The 18,040-nt window shown below is 37.6% G+C and overlaps 1 protein-coding gene across 1 annotated transcript in view; it reads left to right on the top strand.

Annotated features, from left to right (window-relative positions):
* Window positions 1–18,040, top strand: part of DGKB (diacylglycerol kinase, beta 90kDa) — an 873,198-nt gene that overhangs the window by 246,971 nt on the left and 608,187 nt on the right. Inside the window, exons 6-8 of the mRNA XM_010862153.1 lie at window positions 4,844–4,893; window positions 9,351–9,425; window positions 14,105–14,224. Coding sequence (XP_010860455.1) covers window positions 4,844–4,893; window positions 9,351–9,425; window positions 14,105–14,224 — 245 coding nt within the window. The remainder of the gene's footprint in view (window positions 1–4,843; window positions 4,894–9,350; window positions 9,426–14,104; window positions 14,225–18,040) is intronic.

Here is an 18,040-nt window from a genome sequence, read left to right as displayed (position 1 = left end):
AGTCATCAGTCATGTGATTATTTAAAACAAAGCTGCTGTTATTTTTGTTGAGATTGTCTCCCTTATATGGAACAATCTGTGAAGAATTTACATTTTAATATTAAATGTTTCAATTCATTAACATAGTATATCTTTATAGGTTTTATATAGTTTTTCTTGGTGGTTTTATACATTTTGCACAAAGGTCTTGTCCAATGCGATAAATTTTTCTTATGTATTTAGGTTTTTGGATATTATTGTAAAAGGTATATTTTATGTTTCAATTTCTAATTGTTCTTTGTAAGTAATAAAACTGCAATTGCCTTTTTATCTTACCACATCACTGAATATGTATACATATATATATTTATATGTAAACGTATATATCAGTATTTATACATTATAATTTCTAATATAATATATAACCTATGTTATATAAGATGTAATACTTAACATAGTTATATTAGTTATATAAGTTCTAATATAGGTGTAATAAATATGATATATATGTTTTAATGTAAGACATTGCTCTCTCTCTCTCTATATATATATATATATGATGGGGTTTCCCTAGTAGCTCAGATGGTAAGAGCAGGAGACCCAGGTTAGATCCCTGGGAAGATCCTCTGGAGAAGGGAATGGCAACCCAATCCAGTATTCTTGCCTGGAGAATTCCATGGACAGAGGAGCCTGGTGGGCTACAATCCATGGGTTTGCAGAGTCAGACATGACTGAGCAACTAACACTTTCACTTTCATATATATGTATATAACATATTTGTTATGTAAGTTCTAATACATATGTAAGTTCTTATATATATGAAATATGTATTTTTATATATAAGTTCCAATTCTTTGTGATGATTCAATAGCATTTTGTAAACATACAAATGCATTATTTGTAATTAAAGATAGTTTTAATAATTATTTTCTTATATGTATGCCAACTGCTTGCTGCTTCTCTGTGACAGCACCTTTCAGTGTTAGCCCCGCTGCCACACACTCTTCTCTTCAATGATTACTGCTGCTGCCTGTCATCACCATGGATTATGAAAAGGTCCTTTTTCTCTTGGGTCACTACCATCTGATTAATCTTCTAGGCTTGTACTTCGGATAGGTAGAGGCTGCCTCTTGTGCAAACTCTATTTTCAAGTCAGGCTAGTGAAGAAAAGGTATCTAACTTTTCATCTGTTATGGTGCTTTATAAGTCTGGCTTTTAGAATCTAGGAAGAAGTTTCAGATGCTGCCCAAAATGAATGGCAGATACCCACAAATTCACACCACGTGTGTGTGTGTCTTTGAGTTCGTATTTCCATGAAAACTTACCAGTAGGCATAGGTTTTCCACCTAGCAGAGCAGTATGAAATTGTTTGGCATTAATTAATCCTTATGCCAATAAAGATTAACAGAGTCACAGCTGTCCCTCATTCTAAAATATAGTTAGGCTTTTGGGAAGTCCTTGCCTTGTTCCTGGCATTTAACCCCTTCTTTGAGTGGTGCAAGAATTCTTGCCACTTAAAAAGATATTTTTATCATTTTATGCTATACTAGAAAATCTTTTTTGTTTTGTTTGTTTTTTATAAAATTTATTTTAATTGGAGGCTAATTACTTTACAATATTGTGGTGGGTTTTGCCATACATTCACATGAATCAGCCATGGGTGTACATGTGTTCCCCATTCTGAACCCCCCTCCCACCTCCTTCCCCATCCCATCCCTCAGGGTCATCCCAGTGCACCAGCCCTGAGCACCCTGTCTCATGCATCAAACCTGGACTGGTTCACATATAATATATATATTTCACATATAATATACATGTTTCAATGCTATTCTCTCAAATCATCCCACCCTCGCCTTCTCCCACAGAGTCCAAAAGTTTGTTCTTTACATCTGTGTCTCTATTGCTGTCTTGCATATAGGGTCATCGTTACCATCTTTCTAGATTCCATATATATGCATTAATATACTGTACTAGGGACTTCCTGGTGGCTCAGATGGTAAAGCGTCTGTCTACAATGCGGGAGACCCAGGTTCAATCCCTGGGTTGGGAAGATCACCTGGAGAAGGAAATGGCACCCCACTCCAGTACTATTGCCTGGAAAATCCCATGGACAGAGGAGCCTGGTAGACTATAGCCCACGGGGTCAAAAAGCGTTGGACACGACTGAGCGACTTCACTTTCACGTTCATACTGTACTGGTGTTTTTCTTTCTGACTTACTTCACTCTGTATAATAGGCTCCAGTTTCATCCAACTCATTAGAACTGATTCAAATACACTCTTTTAATAGCTGAGTAATATTCCATTGTGTATATGTACCACAGCTTTCTTATCCATTTGTCTGCCGATGGACATCCAGATTGCTTCCATGTCCTGGCTATTATAAACAGTGCTGCAATGAACATTGGGGTACGGGTATCTCTTTCAATTCTGGTTTCCTCGGTGTGTATACCTAGCAGTGGGATTGCTGGGTCATAAGGCAGTTCTATTTCCAGTTTTTTAAGGAATCTCCACACTGTTCTCCATAGGGGCTGTACTAGTTTGCAATCCCACCAACAGTGTAAGAGGATTCCCTTTTCTCCACACCCTCTCCAGCATTTATTGCTTGTAGACTTTTGGATAGCAGCCATTCTGACTGGGGTGAGATAGTACCTCATTGTGGTTTTGATTTGTATTTCTCTGACAGTGATGTTGAGCATCTTTTCATATGTTTGTTAACCACCTGTATGTCTTCTTTGGAGAAATGTCTGTTTAGTTCTTTGGCCCATTTTTTGATTGGGTCATTTATTTTTCTGGAATTGAGCTACAGGAGTTGCTTGTATATTTTTGAGATTAATTCTTTGTCAGTTGCTTCATTTACTATTATTTTCTCCCATTCTGAAGGCTGTCTTTTCACTTTGCTTATAGTTTCCTTCATTGTGCAAAAGCTTAATTAGGTCCCATTTGTTTATTTTTGTTTTTATTTCCATTACTCTGGGAGGTGGGTCAATAAAGGATCCTGCTATGATTTACATCAGAGTGTGTTTCGCCTATGTTTTCCTCTAGGAATATGATAGTTTCTGGTCTTACATTTAGATCTTTAATCCATTTTGAGTTTATTTTTGTGTATGGTGTTAGAAAATGTTCTAGTTTCATTCTTTACAAGTGGTTGACCAGTTTTCCCAGCAGCACTTGTTAAAGAGATTGTCTTTTCTCCATCGTATATTCTTGCCTCCTTTGTCAAAGATAAGGTATCCATAAGTGCATGGATTTATCTCTGGGCTTTCTGTTTTGTTCCATTGATCTCTATTTCTGTCTTTGTGTCAGTACCATACTATCTGGATGACTGTAGCTTTGTAGTATACTAGAAAATCTTGAAATGCATGGTCTTTGTTGTGATAAGTTCTTTTTTTCTTCCTGAATTTTATTATTTAGTACATAAGAACAATTATCATGGTTTGCAAGATATTTATGTCATTAAGCAAGCCCTAACATTGTATCCTTTAATTCAATAGGTATACATTTTCCCCTTACTTTTCAACATCTTTAAAGTCTGTTTCCATTTTATAATAAATAGAACATCATAGCTAGGTTGGTAGCATTTTTTTTTCTTTTAATGATATGCAGGCTAGTTTTCATCACTGACTCAATGGACATGAGTTTGAGTAAACTCCAGCAGATAGTGAAGGACAGGTAAGTCTAAAGTCTTGTAGTTCCTGCTGTCACAAAGAGTCGGACATGATTTAACAACTGAACAACAGCAGGCTAGTTTTGCATCTTATAAATATCTTAGAATTTTTTAAAAATAATACTCATTTTTAAACATGAAAAATAATGAGTTACAGATTAAAGTCATTTCATAACTATGTCTCCTAGTTGTCACTGTCTTTAGTTCATGTTATAAGCCTCAGACATCAAGACTCTTCAGGAAATTATACAAACCCAACACAACCCTCATTTCCATTCCTCTATTTTTACAGCTGTGGCATTCTTCTCTGTTTATCTCAGCCCAGCACCTGCAGCCTTTTCTGTAGTCTCCTCATGGTGTGTGAGTTCTTCAAGGGGTCCTTAGGCCAGCCATGGACCTCTGCCATGCTGCTTTCCTGAGCTCTCTGTGGTGGAGCCAACAGCATCATTTTCATGTTTGATTAGTTCAAAAATTGGTTACCCCATGAAACTAACCCTCAGATTTAAACAAATATATCATTATACCCATGACAATAACATAGTTTTGTTTCTGCATCTTCTATCAGAAAAATTCCCTTATTTTACACTAAGTTTTCCTTTCACATGCTGTCTAATGATCAGTCAGATCAATGGCTTATCTGTGTGCCATGACCTATAGCTTTTGATACATGTTTGTGTGTGTCATCTTGCTTAACTTTTACAACAAATATGTGTCTTAGGACATGGTGAGGATTCTCATAGTATAGATAAGAAAGCAGTGTTTGAGCTCACATAACGGTGGATGGCAGTTTTCAGATTATAATTGATCTCCAAACCTCTCAATCAGTTATTTCTTCTTATCCACACTGTTCTTTAATATCCAGACTCTGAATGTCTAAACTCCTTCTCTTCTGTTATTTTTGAATTTCCATTTAATGATCTTGTAAAAAAAATTGAGCAAACAATAGCAGTTTGTCATGATTTCTAGCTGAATAACAAAAATCAGTAGAACTTATATCTGATATCCAGTACTTTTATTAATGATTAATAATTAATTCACGTTGAAAGCTTAAATGATCCCATAAATTAGTTACTTGAAGGTGGGGAGGGATTTAGTAGTATTTATTTCTGACAGAAAATAAATTTTCAAGAGTATGCCTTATTCCAGCATTGATCTTACTCACCTCTAATCTTCTTTTCAACACCTCTTTTATTTCTAGTTATGTTTCGCCTCTATGACACAGATGGAAATGGCTTCCTGGACAGCTCGGTAATTTTTTTCTTCAAATTTTCTGTGAAAATTTAAGAGTAGTTTGTTCTGAAAAGTGCAATGAATAAATTTATAGCTATTACCACAGAAGACACAATATAATTTCCATGCACTGATACAACATTTTTATCATCTGACTTTTTGAAAGCAAGTGATCAGAGGAAACTATTAGGATTATAGTTGTTCTATTAAATAAGTTTACTACAGAAAAGTGACTTTTTATACAAAGAAAGATAAAAAAGACCCCAGCCCTGTCTGAATAAAGTGTAAGAGAAAGATGAGGGCAATGCTTTAAAAAGATATCTCTATATATATCAATGAGATTTGACACTTAGGAAAATGTCAAGAACACAGGTAGAATTTAAAAGAGTTATAAAGTCAATTCAGTCATTTTATTATTTTCCCACTTTTTAAAGAGGCTTCTCAGGTGGTGCAGTGGTAATGAATCTTTCTGCCAAAGAAGGAGACACAGGTTTGATCCCTGGGTGGGGAAGATCCCCGGAGGAAAGCATGACAACCCACTCCAGTATTCTTGCCTGGAGAACCCCATGAACATAGGAGCCTGGCGGGCTACAGTCCACGGGGTCGCAGAGAGTTAGACATGACAATGCATAGCACCCACACACATTTTAAAAGTACTCTTAGTCTCATGCTGCTGCTAAGTCACTTCAGTCGTGTCCGACTCTTTGGGACCCCATAGACGGCAGCCCACCAGGCTCCCCCGTCCCGGGAATTCTCCAGGCAAGAACACTGGAGTGGGTTGCCATTTCCTTCTCCAATGCATGAAAGTGAAAAGTGAAAATGAAGTCGCTCAGTCGTGTCTGACTCCTAGTGACCCCATGGACTGCAGCCCACCAGGCCCCTCCATCCATGGGATTTTCCAGGCAAGAGTACTGGAGTGGGGTGCTTAGTCTCATATGTTGATAAAATAGGCCATTATCTTTAAAATTGCTTTGGTAAACTTCCCTTTGAAAAACACCTTATCCCATTTTACACTCTATCTATAGTTTTAGTTATAAAAAGAAATAGAAGAAAATATAATCTCATAGAAAGCAATAAATATTTATTTTATTCATAATATAGGCATATCATTCACAGCTTTCAAGGAGTAGTTAGCTTCTTAGTTCTCAAATCAGAACCTTATAAATATATCTGTTTAACAGATGAATGTATATATGTATTTCAGATATATTTTCTGCCTAACATTTTGTATATTATATCATGTCCTATTGTATGAAGAAAATATAAGAATATTACTGAAAGAATAAGTGTCAGATTATGGAAATTTTGAAGTACATAGGTACCTATAAAAACAAATGTTTCAATATACTGAATACTGATTAAAATAAACACTTCTGACAACGAGTTTTTCTCATCATCTGATGTACTTCCCAATGGCAGAACTCAAACAGATTTTTACAAGCAGAGCAATGAAGTTGGACATACATTAATGTAACACTGAGTAGGATAATGGTACATTAGCTTCTCCACAGAGAGATAAAAATATACAATTGCTCATTTAGAAATCTGAGTTGATGCTGTGATTGTGCGATTTCTTATGCTAGGGTATTTCTAATTTTTCAAATACTGTTATCTTTAGTGCCTAGTAGTGTTCAGTTTTCCACTTAGGAATATTAAGCTGCATGATACATTCGCTCATTTTCTGGGGGCATTTCATGGCTAGTCATTTAGATTTCTTCTATATATGTCAATATGCTTATTGTAACACTTCTGATTATACCAATGTAAATTTATTTTAAAATCAGATTTGTTTTATTTTTTCTTTTTTAATAGTTCTATTACTTTATTTTAAAAAATTAATTTATTTAAATAATTTTCTTTTTAATTAAAGAATGTGTCTTTACTAGACTTTTAGCCATGGGTTGGCAACTAATTTGAAAATCCAGTCAAATGCTTCTTTTGGTCTCTGGACATTTTTTGGTTAACATATAGTAAATTACTAACAATATTTATAATTATATTCTGAATATTATACAACAAGCTGAGGATAAATGTGTGCTTATGACTGAATTAGTCTTTTTTTGTAAATAAAGCTCTATGGTTTTTGGCCACACAATTTTCTGCCCCAGGAGATTTTCTTCACCACCAGGTTGGAACTGCAATTCCAATGTCATTTTCTTAGAAATTTAAAGGCTTAGCTGTTCATATATTGGAAATACAGCAGAATAAAATTAATACTTTGAGAAATGACCAGTATGTCTAATAATACTAGTTAATGTTATTGATTACTTGTCTCAGATAAGATCAATGTATTTTATATAATGTATTTAATCTTTGTAGCAACTCTATTAACTAGGTACTATTAGCATATCCATTTTTACTGAATCTTTGAGGGGTTAAATGACTTATCTGATATCACATGCCCATACAATAGCACACCCAAAATAGTTTCAATTTCTCAAAACATATCCAGAGACTTCAGTGGTCCCAAATCATTGTTGTTTAGTCACTAAATCGTGCACACTTCTTTTGCAACCTCAAAGAGTGTAGCGCACCAGGCTCCTCTGAGCATGGGATTTCCCAAGCAAGAATACTGGAGTGGGTTGTCATTCCCTTTTCCAGGGGATCTTCCTGACCCAGGAATGGAACCTGCGTCTCCTGCATCTCTTTCATTGGCAGGCGGATTCTTAACCACTGAGCCACCAGGGAAGCCCAATGAGGGGATTGTCAGAAGTAGGAAGGTGTATATATGCCAAGATAAAGTACCTGGAAGATTAGTTACACACACACACACACACACACACACACACACACACAGAAGTTGCTCAGTCGTGTCCGACTCTACGACCCCATGGATTCACACACATACATAAATTCTAGCCTCTAATTCCAAAATAGTAATGTTAATTGCTCAGTCATGTCTCATTCTTTGCCACCCCACCGACTGTAGCCTGCCAGGCTCCGCTGTCCATGGTTTCTCCAGGCAAGAATACTGGAGTGGGTTACCATTCCCTTCTCCAGAGGATCTTCCCAACCCAGGGATCGAACCTGGGTCCCCTGTGTTGCAGGCAGATTCTTTACCATCTGAGCTACAGCAAAGTCCTGATACTACACTTGATCCTGGTCAAATGTGTTTGAAATTTTTTCTTATCTGTAGTAAATAAACACATTTGTATTTGCGTTGTTTCTGAAACAGCCTATGTTATAAAAATAATACTTTTATGATTAGAGTTATATTTTTCAGTTTCTCAGAGGGATGCACAAATCCTTCTATCAAGAGAACCTCTTTAACCATATTTTCTTCTTCATTTTTATTAACCATATATATTAGATTAGAGATTTGAGTATATTTTATTAATATGCTTTTCAGCTTTCTTCTTTTATACTTCTTATACTTTAAATTATCATACTATAAAACACTACTTCTAATTATATCACTTACTGACTTTAAGTTATTAACATTCACAAACTACATTTAGTCTGTTCTAAAGATACAGAAGAATTAAAACATTAAATAAATCGGTATGAAAATATATTTTAAGTTATTTAGCCAAGGCATCTATATTAACCATCAGTTCTTCACAAAGTTGTTATTGAGCAGAAGAATGTGAAAATTCAACCTAAAATTCTGTCTCCTCATAAAATAAATTCTACATGCCTTAGCCTCCAAACCTTGACCTGAACACACCTCTAGCAGAGCAAATTATACCAATAAATGGCTAAAATAGTCAATATACATTCTCATTATATCAGAATAAAAATAAACCTCAGAGTTACCCTCAAACGCTTCCTCCCACCCTTCCACACCTGTTTTCAAGCTGTGGAGTAAGGATATTTGGAGGGAAGTTTGGAACAGAGGGAACAAGGGTGTGTGTACCTGTGGCTGATTCTTATTGAAGTTTGACAGAAAACAACAAAATTCTGTAAAGCAATTAACCTTCAGTTAAAGAACAAATAAAAAAAATGATAAGCTTGTGAAATTATGCATGCTCCTACTTTCATCAGATACTGCTTTCCAAACAAAACTTTTCCTAAAAATCTTCTGCTGGAAGGAAATCTTTCTTTGTATAATTGTGCCCTCTCCTGGTGAAGCTTTCTAGACAAAGTCCAGAAGGAGCAGATATTTAGTATAGTCGACTTCACAGTTGGCACAGTGGTAAAGAATCCTGCTGCCCATGCAGGAGACACAGGAGATGCTGGTTAGCTTCCTGGGTCAGGAAGATACCCTCGAGGAGGAATGGCAGCCCACTCTAGTATTCTTGCCTGGGAAATCCCATGGACAGAGGAGCCTGGAGGACTGTAGTTCATGGGGTCTCAAAGAGTTGGACATGACTGAGCATGCATGCATATGTTTACTTTTTATATAAAAGTAATCATTGCACTCTTTCAGTGTTTGAGCTACACGCTGAACAAATCAATTCCTGTAAGTCAAAGTTGAAGAACTTACTAAGACCTTGTATTCATCCTGTCTCTCTCCCTCTCCTCTCCTCCTCCAGGAACTAGAAAATATCATCAGTCAGATGATGCACGTGGCCGAGTACCTCGAATGGGACGTCACTGAACTGAATCCAGTAGGTATAGGGATGATTTAACTCTTGGCTACTTTCTAGAAGGCACTTGCTTCTTTCATCTTTTTTGCCATCCTAGTATGTAACTGGCATTTAATTTTATATTTTCATAACTCTTAACTTACTATTTATAATCAGTAGTCAAAGTGGATTCTGAGTGTAAAATAATGTATGTGGTTTTCTGAAGTTCTTAGCAGTGACATCTTGCTTTTCTTTCTCACGGAAATTAATCTGAATTGATGGTCTTAAATAAGTGTAAGTAAACAAGCTGTTGATGACACTACCAAGGTCATACCATGCCATGAAAAAGTCAAATAGATACGTATTTTAGGATCTACATGTTTTCCCTTATTTGGGAATAGCTGGAGTAGTCGATCTGAAAGAAGAAGAAGGTGATTATGAAGATGATAATGATGGTTGTCTGTGCACGGGGCACTGTTATCTTTCCATCTGTGTTATTTAAGGCTCACAACCCTAAGAGGTAGATACTACTGTTTGACTCATTTTACACATGAGGAAATTGAGACCCCAAAGGTTTCTGTTTTAATTTATTTTATTGCAGTGTAGTTGATTTACAATGTTGTGTTACATTCTACTGTATGGCAAAATGATTCAGTTATACTTATATACACATTCTTTTCCATTATGGTTTATCACAGGATTGAGTAGAGTTCCCTGTGCTATCCAGTAAGACCTTGTAGTTTATCTATCCTGTGTATAATAGTTTTTATTTGGTAATCCCAAACTCCCAGTCCATCCTTCCCATCCACCCCCTTCCTATAAGCACAAGTCTGTTCCCTGTGGCTGAGTCTGTTTCTGTTTTGTTGGTAAGTGCATTTGCATCATATTCTGGATTCCACATGTAAGTGGCATCATATGGTGTTTGTCTTTGTCTGGTTGACTTGCTTTACATGATAATATCTAGGTCCATCCTTGTTGCTGCAAATGACATTATTACATCATTTTTTGTGGCTAAGTAACAATCCATTGTGTCTATGTAACAGGTCTTATTTTATCCACTTTTCCTTCAATGGACATTTAGGTTGCTTCCATGTCTTGGCTGTTGTAAAAAGTGCTGCAATAAATATTGGGGTGTATGTATCTTTTTGAATCATAGTTTCTTCCAGATACATGCTCAGGATTGCAGGGAGACTCCAAAATGTTAGTTAAAGTGAAGTTGCTCAGTCGTGTCCAACTCTTTGGAGACCACATGGTGTGTAGCCTACCAGGCTTCTCGGTCCATGGGATTTTCCAGGCAAGAATACTGGAGTGGGTTACCGTTTCCTTCTCAAGGAGATCTTCCTGACCCAGGGATTGAACCCAGGTCTCCGGCATTGTAGGCAGATGCTTTATCATCTGAGCCACCAGGGATGGTATTAGTGACTTGCTCCCAAACTCTCTAGCTAGTGAGAGATGGAGCTAGGAAACATTAATCATGTTGTTTAAAGAAACAGTATCGAACAGTGCCTATAAGAGCATAAAAACCTCTTGTTTCCATAGATTTATATCCAAGTTACCAATATTATTCAAATGTGTATTAAAACAAAAGTGGTTTGAAATTTTTACTTCAGTCACAGGTAATATTTGGGGGAGAGTTAATGAATGTTATTGATTTTAGTTTCTCTTGAAACCAACTCAATTTAGCAAATTGTACATTAGTTAAGTAAATACAAATCAATTTAATTTAAATGTTTTACATTTTATATGAATTCAAAGAGCCCATTTAACCACATAAATTCCCATTTATGCAGTCAGCTCCATGGTAATGGCATGATAATGTGATAGGAGAGCTCAAATCACATTTTCCTTGCATTGCAAACTAGTGCAGTTAAAGTGCAACCAAATCAGTGCAATGCTGTGTACAGGGCCAGCACCATTCTTACTGGGATCAGGGTTTTCCAAGTTTTAACTCAGCTGGTTTTTCTTTTTCCTTTTTGAAAGTGGAAATGCATATGTTGTACACATAATGAGTGGCAGATATCATTAACAAAATTTCAGTTTGCATATGGAATAATAAAGTGGATGGTAACATATTTAATTAGAAGAATATTTCTTGATTCACTGTGATACTGTTTGCACTGAAATCAAAGGACTTCTTGTAAGTTCTGCTGCCTTTGTTGGTTGTGTTTATGTAAAACAGCTTTCTCTATCATACTTAATACCTGTGAATATAATTTATCTATTAATCAAGCCTCTTGTGCTTACTGGAGTAATAAAGGGAAGAGAACCATGTTTTTAGTCAGCTTTCTAAGCAGACGGAAGCACCACTACATCACAAGAAAAGTATTTGGTGGTGGTGGGGTTTGAGAAAATGGGGATCTAGATGCTCTGTGGAAGGGCTAGTGGTGGCTGTGTGGTCTAATTAGAACAAATACATACTGGAAAATGCGATTAATAAGCTAAATAGCAGTATTAGTCATTTGTGGCATATACTAATAAGTCTGTCCTTTCAGTGGGCAGTATGGAGTGTCAAGATAAAAGCCTTGCCTATGTCTGTAGCTGCTGTCATAATAACTGCCTCATCCTGCCTGATGATTCAGCAGCTCTCCCGGTTTCAAGTGTGTGTGTGCTTTTATATACATTGTTTGACTCTTAAGTTGGCATGATAAATAACGAGAAGGATACATTTGATGTTGATGGCAGTTAGTAGGGGAGATGAGATGTCCTTGAACAGAGTTCTTAAAAACTAATCCAGGCTCTCCCATTAGATTTACTAAGTACGAAATGAATGGATCAGTTCTCTGAAACAAATGCTCTGTGTTTTAGTTCTCGTCCCGTTTGTTCATTTCTGTTGGTTCATGAGAGTGCCTTCAAGAGGCAGGGCCTTTTAATCAGACCTTATGCCCAATTTTAAATGAATTCCCTTGTCCTTCATTTTGAGAGTAATGAAACTATTACAGCATCATTTTTTCCCAAGAAGACTCTCCAGTACCTATAGATACATTTGTTTCTAGGAAGGAAAATTATCTGATTTTAAAATACTTCTTGAGGAAAAACACCAATCAACCAGGTTCAGCGATGTTGAGGCAAATGATCCTTCTATCAACAAACATATCAAGTATTCCATTCATTGCACCTTTTCAAATTTTTCTTCTAATGCGCTCTGTGTTTCTTTCTTGTTTTTTTTTTTTTTTTTAATGGATTAAAACTTCCATATTAGATAAAGGTGGTGAGTTACTTCCTTCCCTGGAGTCTTCCACATTTTCCTCTTTGGTGCCATTAGGTAGGAGGTACTACGCCTTTCCAGCAGCAGTAATATAATTTCTGCTCATGTAACTTGGGGCTTCCCAGATGGCACTAGGGTAAAGGCTCTGCCTGCCAGTGCAGGAGACACAAGAGACGTAGGTTTGATCCCTGGATCGGGAAGATTCCCTGGAGAAACACAGGGAAACATGCTCTAGTATTCTTACCTGAAGAGTCTCATGGGCAGAAGAGCCTGGTAGGCTACAGTCTATGAGGCCACAAAGTTGGACATTACTGACCCACTGAACATATAATATAACCCTAACAACAGCTATATTAAACTTACTATGTATGCTAGATACTCTTCAAGGATACTTAGACTATATTAGCACATCTAACTCTCACACCAACCCTTGGAGTTAACAACACATATTAGCACTATGCAGCCAAGAGGTAAATGTATTCCGCATACTGTGGAGAACACTTCGGGATACTGTATGCAAGTCATCTTTAGAAAAGAAATCTAATCCAAATGGTCTGATTGTTTAACTTCTTGGCTCTATTAAGTTCTGATAGGCAATTAAAAGCGACTTAATTCCCCTGCCCCATACCACTTAGCAAAGAATTATTTCAGCTCTTTGCCATGAAGTTAATTTGTTCAGTCATTATCTGGCATATATTTGAATAAAAAAATAATCTAGAGACAGCAATTAAAGATCACTTTCATCCATAAATTAAAGGTACCTTTTTGTTTAAGCTCTGCCATTCAGTGAGAAAATATTAAAAAGTTAAGCAATTATGTCTAAAAGCTAGTCAGTATAAGTAGTCATGTTCTAGAAATCATAGCAAAACTACTATTATTCTCAATGACAGGATTAACATTGTAACAAATTATCTAGATAGTTACCTCAACTTCCCAGTTAGCTGCTGTTGTGTGTGTGTGTGTGTGTGTGTGCGCGTGTGTACCCGTGCACATGTGGGTGTGCATACTGAGTCATGTCCAACTCTTTGCAACCCCCTGGACTTTTAACCTGCCAGGATTCTCTGTACTTGGAATTTTCCAGGCAAGAATACTGGAGTGGGTTGCCATTTTCTTCGGGATCTTCCCAACCCAGGATTGAACCCGTGTCTCCTGCATTGGCGGGTGGCTTCTTTACGAGTAGCACCACCTGGGAAGCAGTTCGCTGCTAGTCACGGTTTATTGGGCTTCCCTGCTGGCTCAGATGGTAAAGAATCTGCCTGCAAGGCAGGAGACCCGGGTTTCATCACTACCCACTCCAGTATTGTTTCCTGGAGAATCCCGTGGACAGGGGAGCCTGCAGAGCTATATAGTCCACAGGGTCGCAAAGCAACTTACACACACACTCCTGAAGCAACTTACACACATGCACACACACACAGAGTTTATTATAATCAATTCATTGTAATACTTGGTTGTATCATATGAAACTTATTTTATTGATTCATTTTCAAATTTTTCCTCATCTTCTCTATTCTAGATCCTCCATGAAATGATGGAAGAAATTGACTATGATCATGATGGAACAGTCTCTCTGGAGGAATGGATTCAAGGAGGCATGACAACAATTCCACTCCTTGTGCTTCTGGGCTTAGAAAATGTAAGTATTTACATAGATGGGGTAACATGGTGGTAAGTCAGTTGAGGTCTCTTATACATTTTGATTATAAATTCATCTATTTTCTACAATTAAGTATTTATTGAGTGCCTGATCCTTCTAATATGTATGACTCTGTGCAATTTAACAGTAGCTCCTTGTATAATAATACTTGCCATGAATATACTAGTTCATTTTAGGTATTACCTTATTATTTAATACATAATTGCTCTCTTTTCCCCACCATTTAAAGTGCAATCTAGTTTAAAAATTATTGATCTCTTTTTATCTAATGGAAGAAACACCCCAGCATGATTGCATGCTGTGGTTCTTATCACACTCCATCCATTTCTATACTTCTCCTCATGAAGATGATCTAGTTTATTGGTAAACAAACCCGTAAGTGGAGGAGCCAATTATAATCAAGGTGGTTGACTCTATATACACGTAAGTGTAAGCATATTTTGGACATGGGCTTCCCTGTTGGCTCAGACGTTAAAGAATCTGCCTGCAATTCAGTAGACCCGGGTTTGATCCCCCTATCGGGAAGATTCTCTGTTGAAGGAAATGGCAGTCCACTCCATTATTCTTGTCTGGAGAATCCCATGGACAGAGGAGCCTGGTAGGCTATAGTGCGTGGGTCACAAAGAGTCGGACACAACTGAGCGACTAACACTCCACAGCACTCCATATATGTTGTCGTTCAGTCGCTCAGTCGTGTCCGACTCTGCGACCCCATGGACTGCATGCAGCACACCAGGCTCCCCTGCCCTTCACTATCTCCCAGAGTTTGCTCAAATTCAAGTCCACTGATGCAGTGATGCCACCTAGCCATCTGATTCTCTGTCACCTTCTTCTCCTCCTGTCCTCAATTTTTCCTAGCATCAGGGTGTTTTCCAATGAATCGGCTTTTTGCCTCAGGTGGCCAAAGTATTGGAGCTTCAACTTCAGCATCAGTCCTTCCAGTGAATATTCAGGGTTGGTTTCCTTTGGGATTGACTGGTTTGATCTCCTTGCTATCCAAGGGACTCTTGGAGTCTTCTCCAGCAGCACAATTAGAAAGCATCAATTCTTCAACGCTCAGCCTTCTTTATGGTCCAATTCTCACATCTGTACATGACTCCTGGAAAAACAGTAGCTTTGACTATATGGACCTTTGTTGGCAAAGTGATGTGTCTGCATTTTAATACACTGTCTAGGTTTGTCATAGCTTTTCTTCCAAGGAGCAAGCATCTTTTTGTTTTCCTTACATAGCAGTAGTTTGTCACAGTTTTTCCTTCTAATCCTGTCAATGTTTTCTCATATCACTGCCTCCAGTGGTAATTAAAACTGGTGGTTTGGGGAATAACATACCAACCTCAGATCAGAATGTGATATGATAGTGACCTTGAATCTAGAGCTTACTACCCTAGTTTGGTTGAATTTCGGTAATAGTTAATTTAAAAATTCAACACTGGATTTTTACACTTAGCTTTAATAAACAAGAATTAACTACCACATTCAGATAGTATAATGTATAATTAGATTCAAAGAGCGTTATGTATGGAAAGCAGCATGGCACATGGAATAGTTAGACTTTTGAGATGCAAGATCATAGTGTTCATTGCTTCTCTGCTTTTTCAAGTATTTATTTACTGGCTGCCCTGGGTCTGTGTTGCTGTGTGGACATTCTCTAGCTGCAGAGAGGGCTGCTCTCTAGTTACGGTGCATGGGCTTCTCACTGCAGTGGTTTCCTTGTTGCAGCTCGCATGCTCTAGAGCACAGCTTCTGTAGTTGTGGCAGCTGAGCTTAGTTGCCCTGCAGCACGGGGGACTTCCTGGACCAGGAATTGAACTGGTACCCCCTGCACTGCAAGACAGATTGTTATCCACTGAACCACCAGGGAAGCCCCTGTTACACTTCTTGTTACCAGCAATAACAGTTTTTCAAATTCAAGACTATGCTATAGTTAACTCAAGATCCCCGATTTTTAAGTCAGTTCCCAAGAGCTCTTGCAGTCTGTGTGAAATATGTGATAGTGTGTAAAAATATGTTGCACATTTTTACATATTATTTTGGGAATATATAAATGGGCTTTGGGATGGTGGAATTCATCTGTTTCATCTGGATCTTCAAATTCTTTTACATTCAGGTTAATCTTATGGGGCCCATTGGATTTTAGCAATGGTCAGAGTAGGGAAAAGTAGAATTACTAATAGATGATAAATAGGAAATTAATCTTAAGGTAAATAATTTATTAAAACAAAGATAATATCAGCCTTATTAATAGATACATAGTTCCACATTTTGAGAATTAATGAAGCAATACTTCTTGTGTCTGATGTTCTTATACTATACATAACCTAGTATCTTCTTGTAATAACTTACTATGTATCTCTGCATCAAAAATGTTTGTTTCATTTTTTAATATACCTTTGACAAAGGCATATGTAAATCAGAATATTGGGTGAAAACAGAAAATAAACTGACAAAATTTTAATTTCAGAAGGTTTGGTATATGTCCTGTACTGAAAAATAGTTGGTATGACTATTCAAGATGTTCCAATGATAGTGGTTCCTGAGAATGGAATTTTATGTTTTTAAAACTAAATTTTTTAAAAACATTTATGGAAATTCTAGTATGAGAGAAGATTTAGGAATCAGCAAGTAAATTATTTGATAATAGCTGGTTTGACAGGAACCTGGGGAATTGGAAACATCTATATTTCTAATATCCCAGAAAAAATTTGAAATAATATTTTTCTTTGGAAGACATTGCTTACAAATTTTTTACAGCTGTACTAATAAGTACAGATATTTGTGAAATTATGAACATTGCCTGGGTAAATATAGTCCACAAATCTGTATGCATGTTAATTAAAAATATTTTAAACCAATATGGTATACCCCAGATACTAGAGGGCTTCCCTGGTGGCTTAGAGGGTAAAGAGTCTGCTGCAATGAGGGAGACCCAGGTTCCATACCTGGGTCGGGAAGATCCCCTGGAGAAGGCAATGGCAACCCACTCCAGTACTCTTGCCCGGAAAATCACATGGACGGAGGAGCCTGGTAGGCTACAGTCCACGGGGTCGCAGAGTTGGACATGACTGAGCGACTTCTCTTTCCTTTCCTTCCAGTTTCTAGCAGCAACTTCTTTAATTCAGCGGAATGAAAGTTCTTTGCCATTAATTTCCATCATGCTAATGTTACATAATTTACTTTATATTGATATTCTTAGATTTATAGTGTATGTGTTTCGTTAAAAGATTTTTTGGGGGGGATGCTTCAGTTCAGTTCAGTTCAGTAACTCAGTCGTATTCAACTCTGTGACCCCATGAACTGCAGCACGCCAGACCTCCCTGTCCATCACCAACTCCCGGAGTTCGCTCAGACTCACGTCCATCGAGTCAGTGATGCCATCCAGCCATCTCATCCTCTGACGTCCCCTTCTCCTCCTGCCCCTAATCCCTCCCAGCATCAGAGTCTTTTCCAATGCTGCTGCTGCTTCAGTCCTGTCCGACTCTGTGAGACCCCATAGACGGCAGCCCACCAGGCTCCCCCGTCCCTGGGATTCTCCAGGCAAGAACACTGGAGTGGGTTGCCATTTCCTTCTCCAATACATGAAAGTGAAAGGTGAAAGTGAAGTCGCTCAGTCGTGTCTGACTCTTAGCGACCCCATGGACTGCAGCCTACCAGGCTCCTCGGTCCATGGGATTTTCCAAGCAAGAGTACTGGAGTGGGGTGCCATTGCTTTCTCCGTCTTTTCCAATTCTATGCTATGCTAAGTCACTTCAGTCGTTTCCGACTCTGTGCGACCCCATAGACGGCAGCCCACCAGGC

The sequence above is a fragment of the Bison bison genome, unplaced genomic scaffold (genome assembly GCF_000754665.1).
Source record: "Bison bison bison isolate TAMUID 2011002044 unplaced genomic scaffold, Bison_UMD1.0 scf7180017864479, whole genome shotgun sequence".
Taxonomy (NCBI): Eukaryota; Metazoa; Chordata; class Mammalia; order Artiodactyla; family Bovidae; genus Bison; species Bison bison.
Note: the sequence above shows the minus strand (reverse complement) of the source record. Positions and strands in the feature narration are given on the sequence as shown.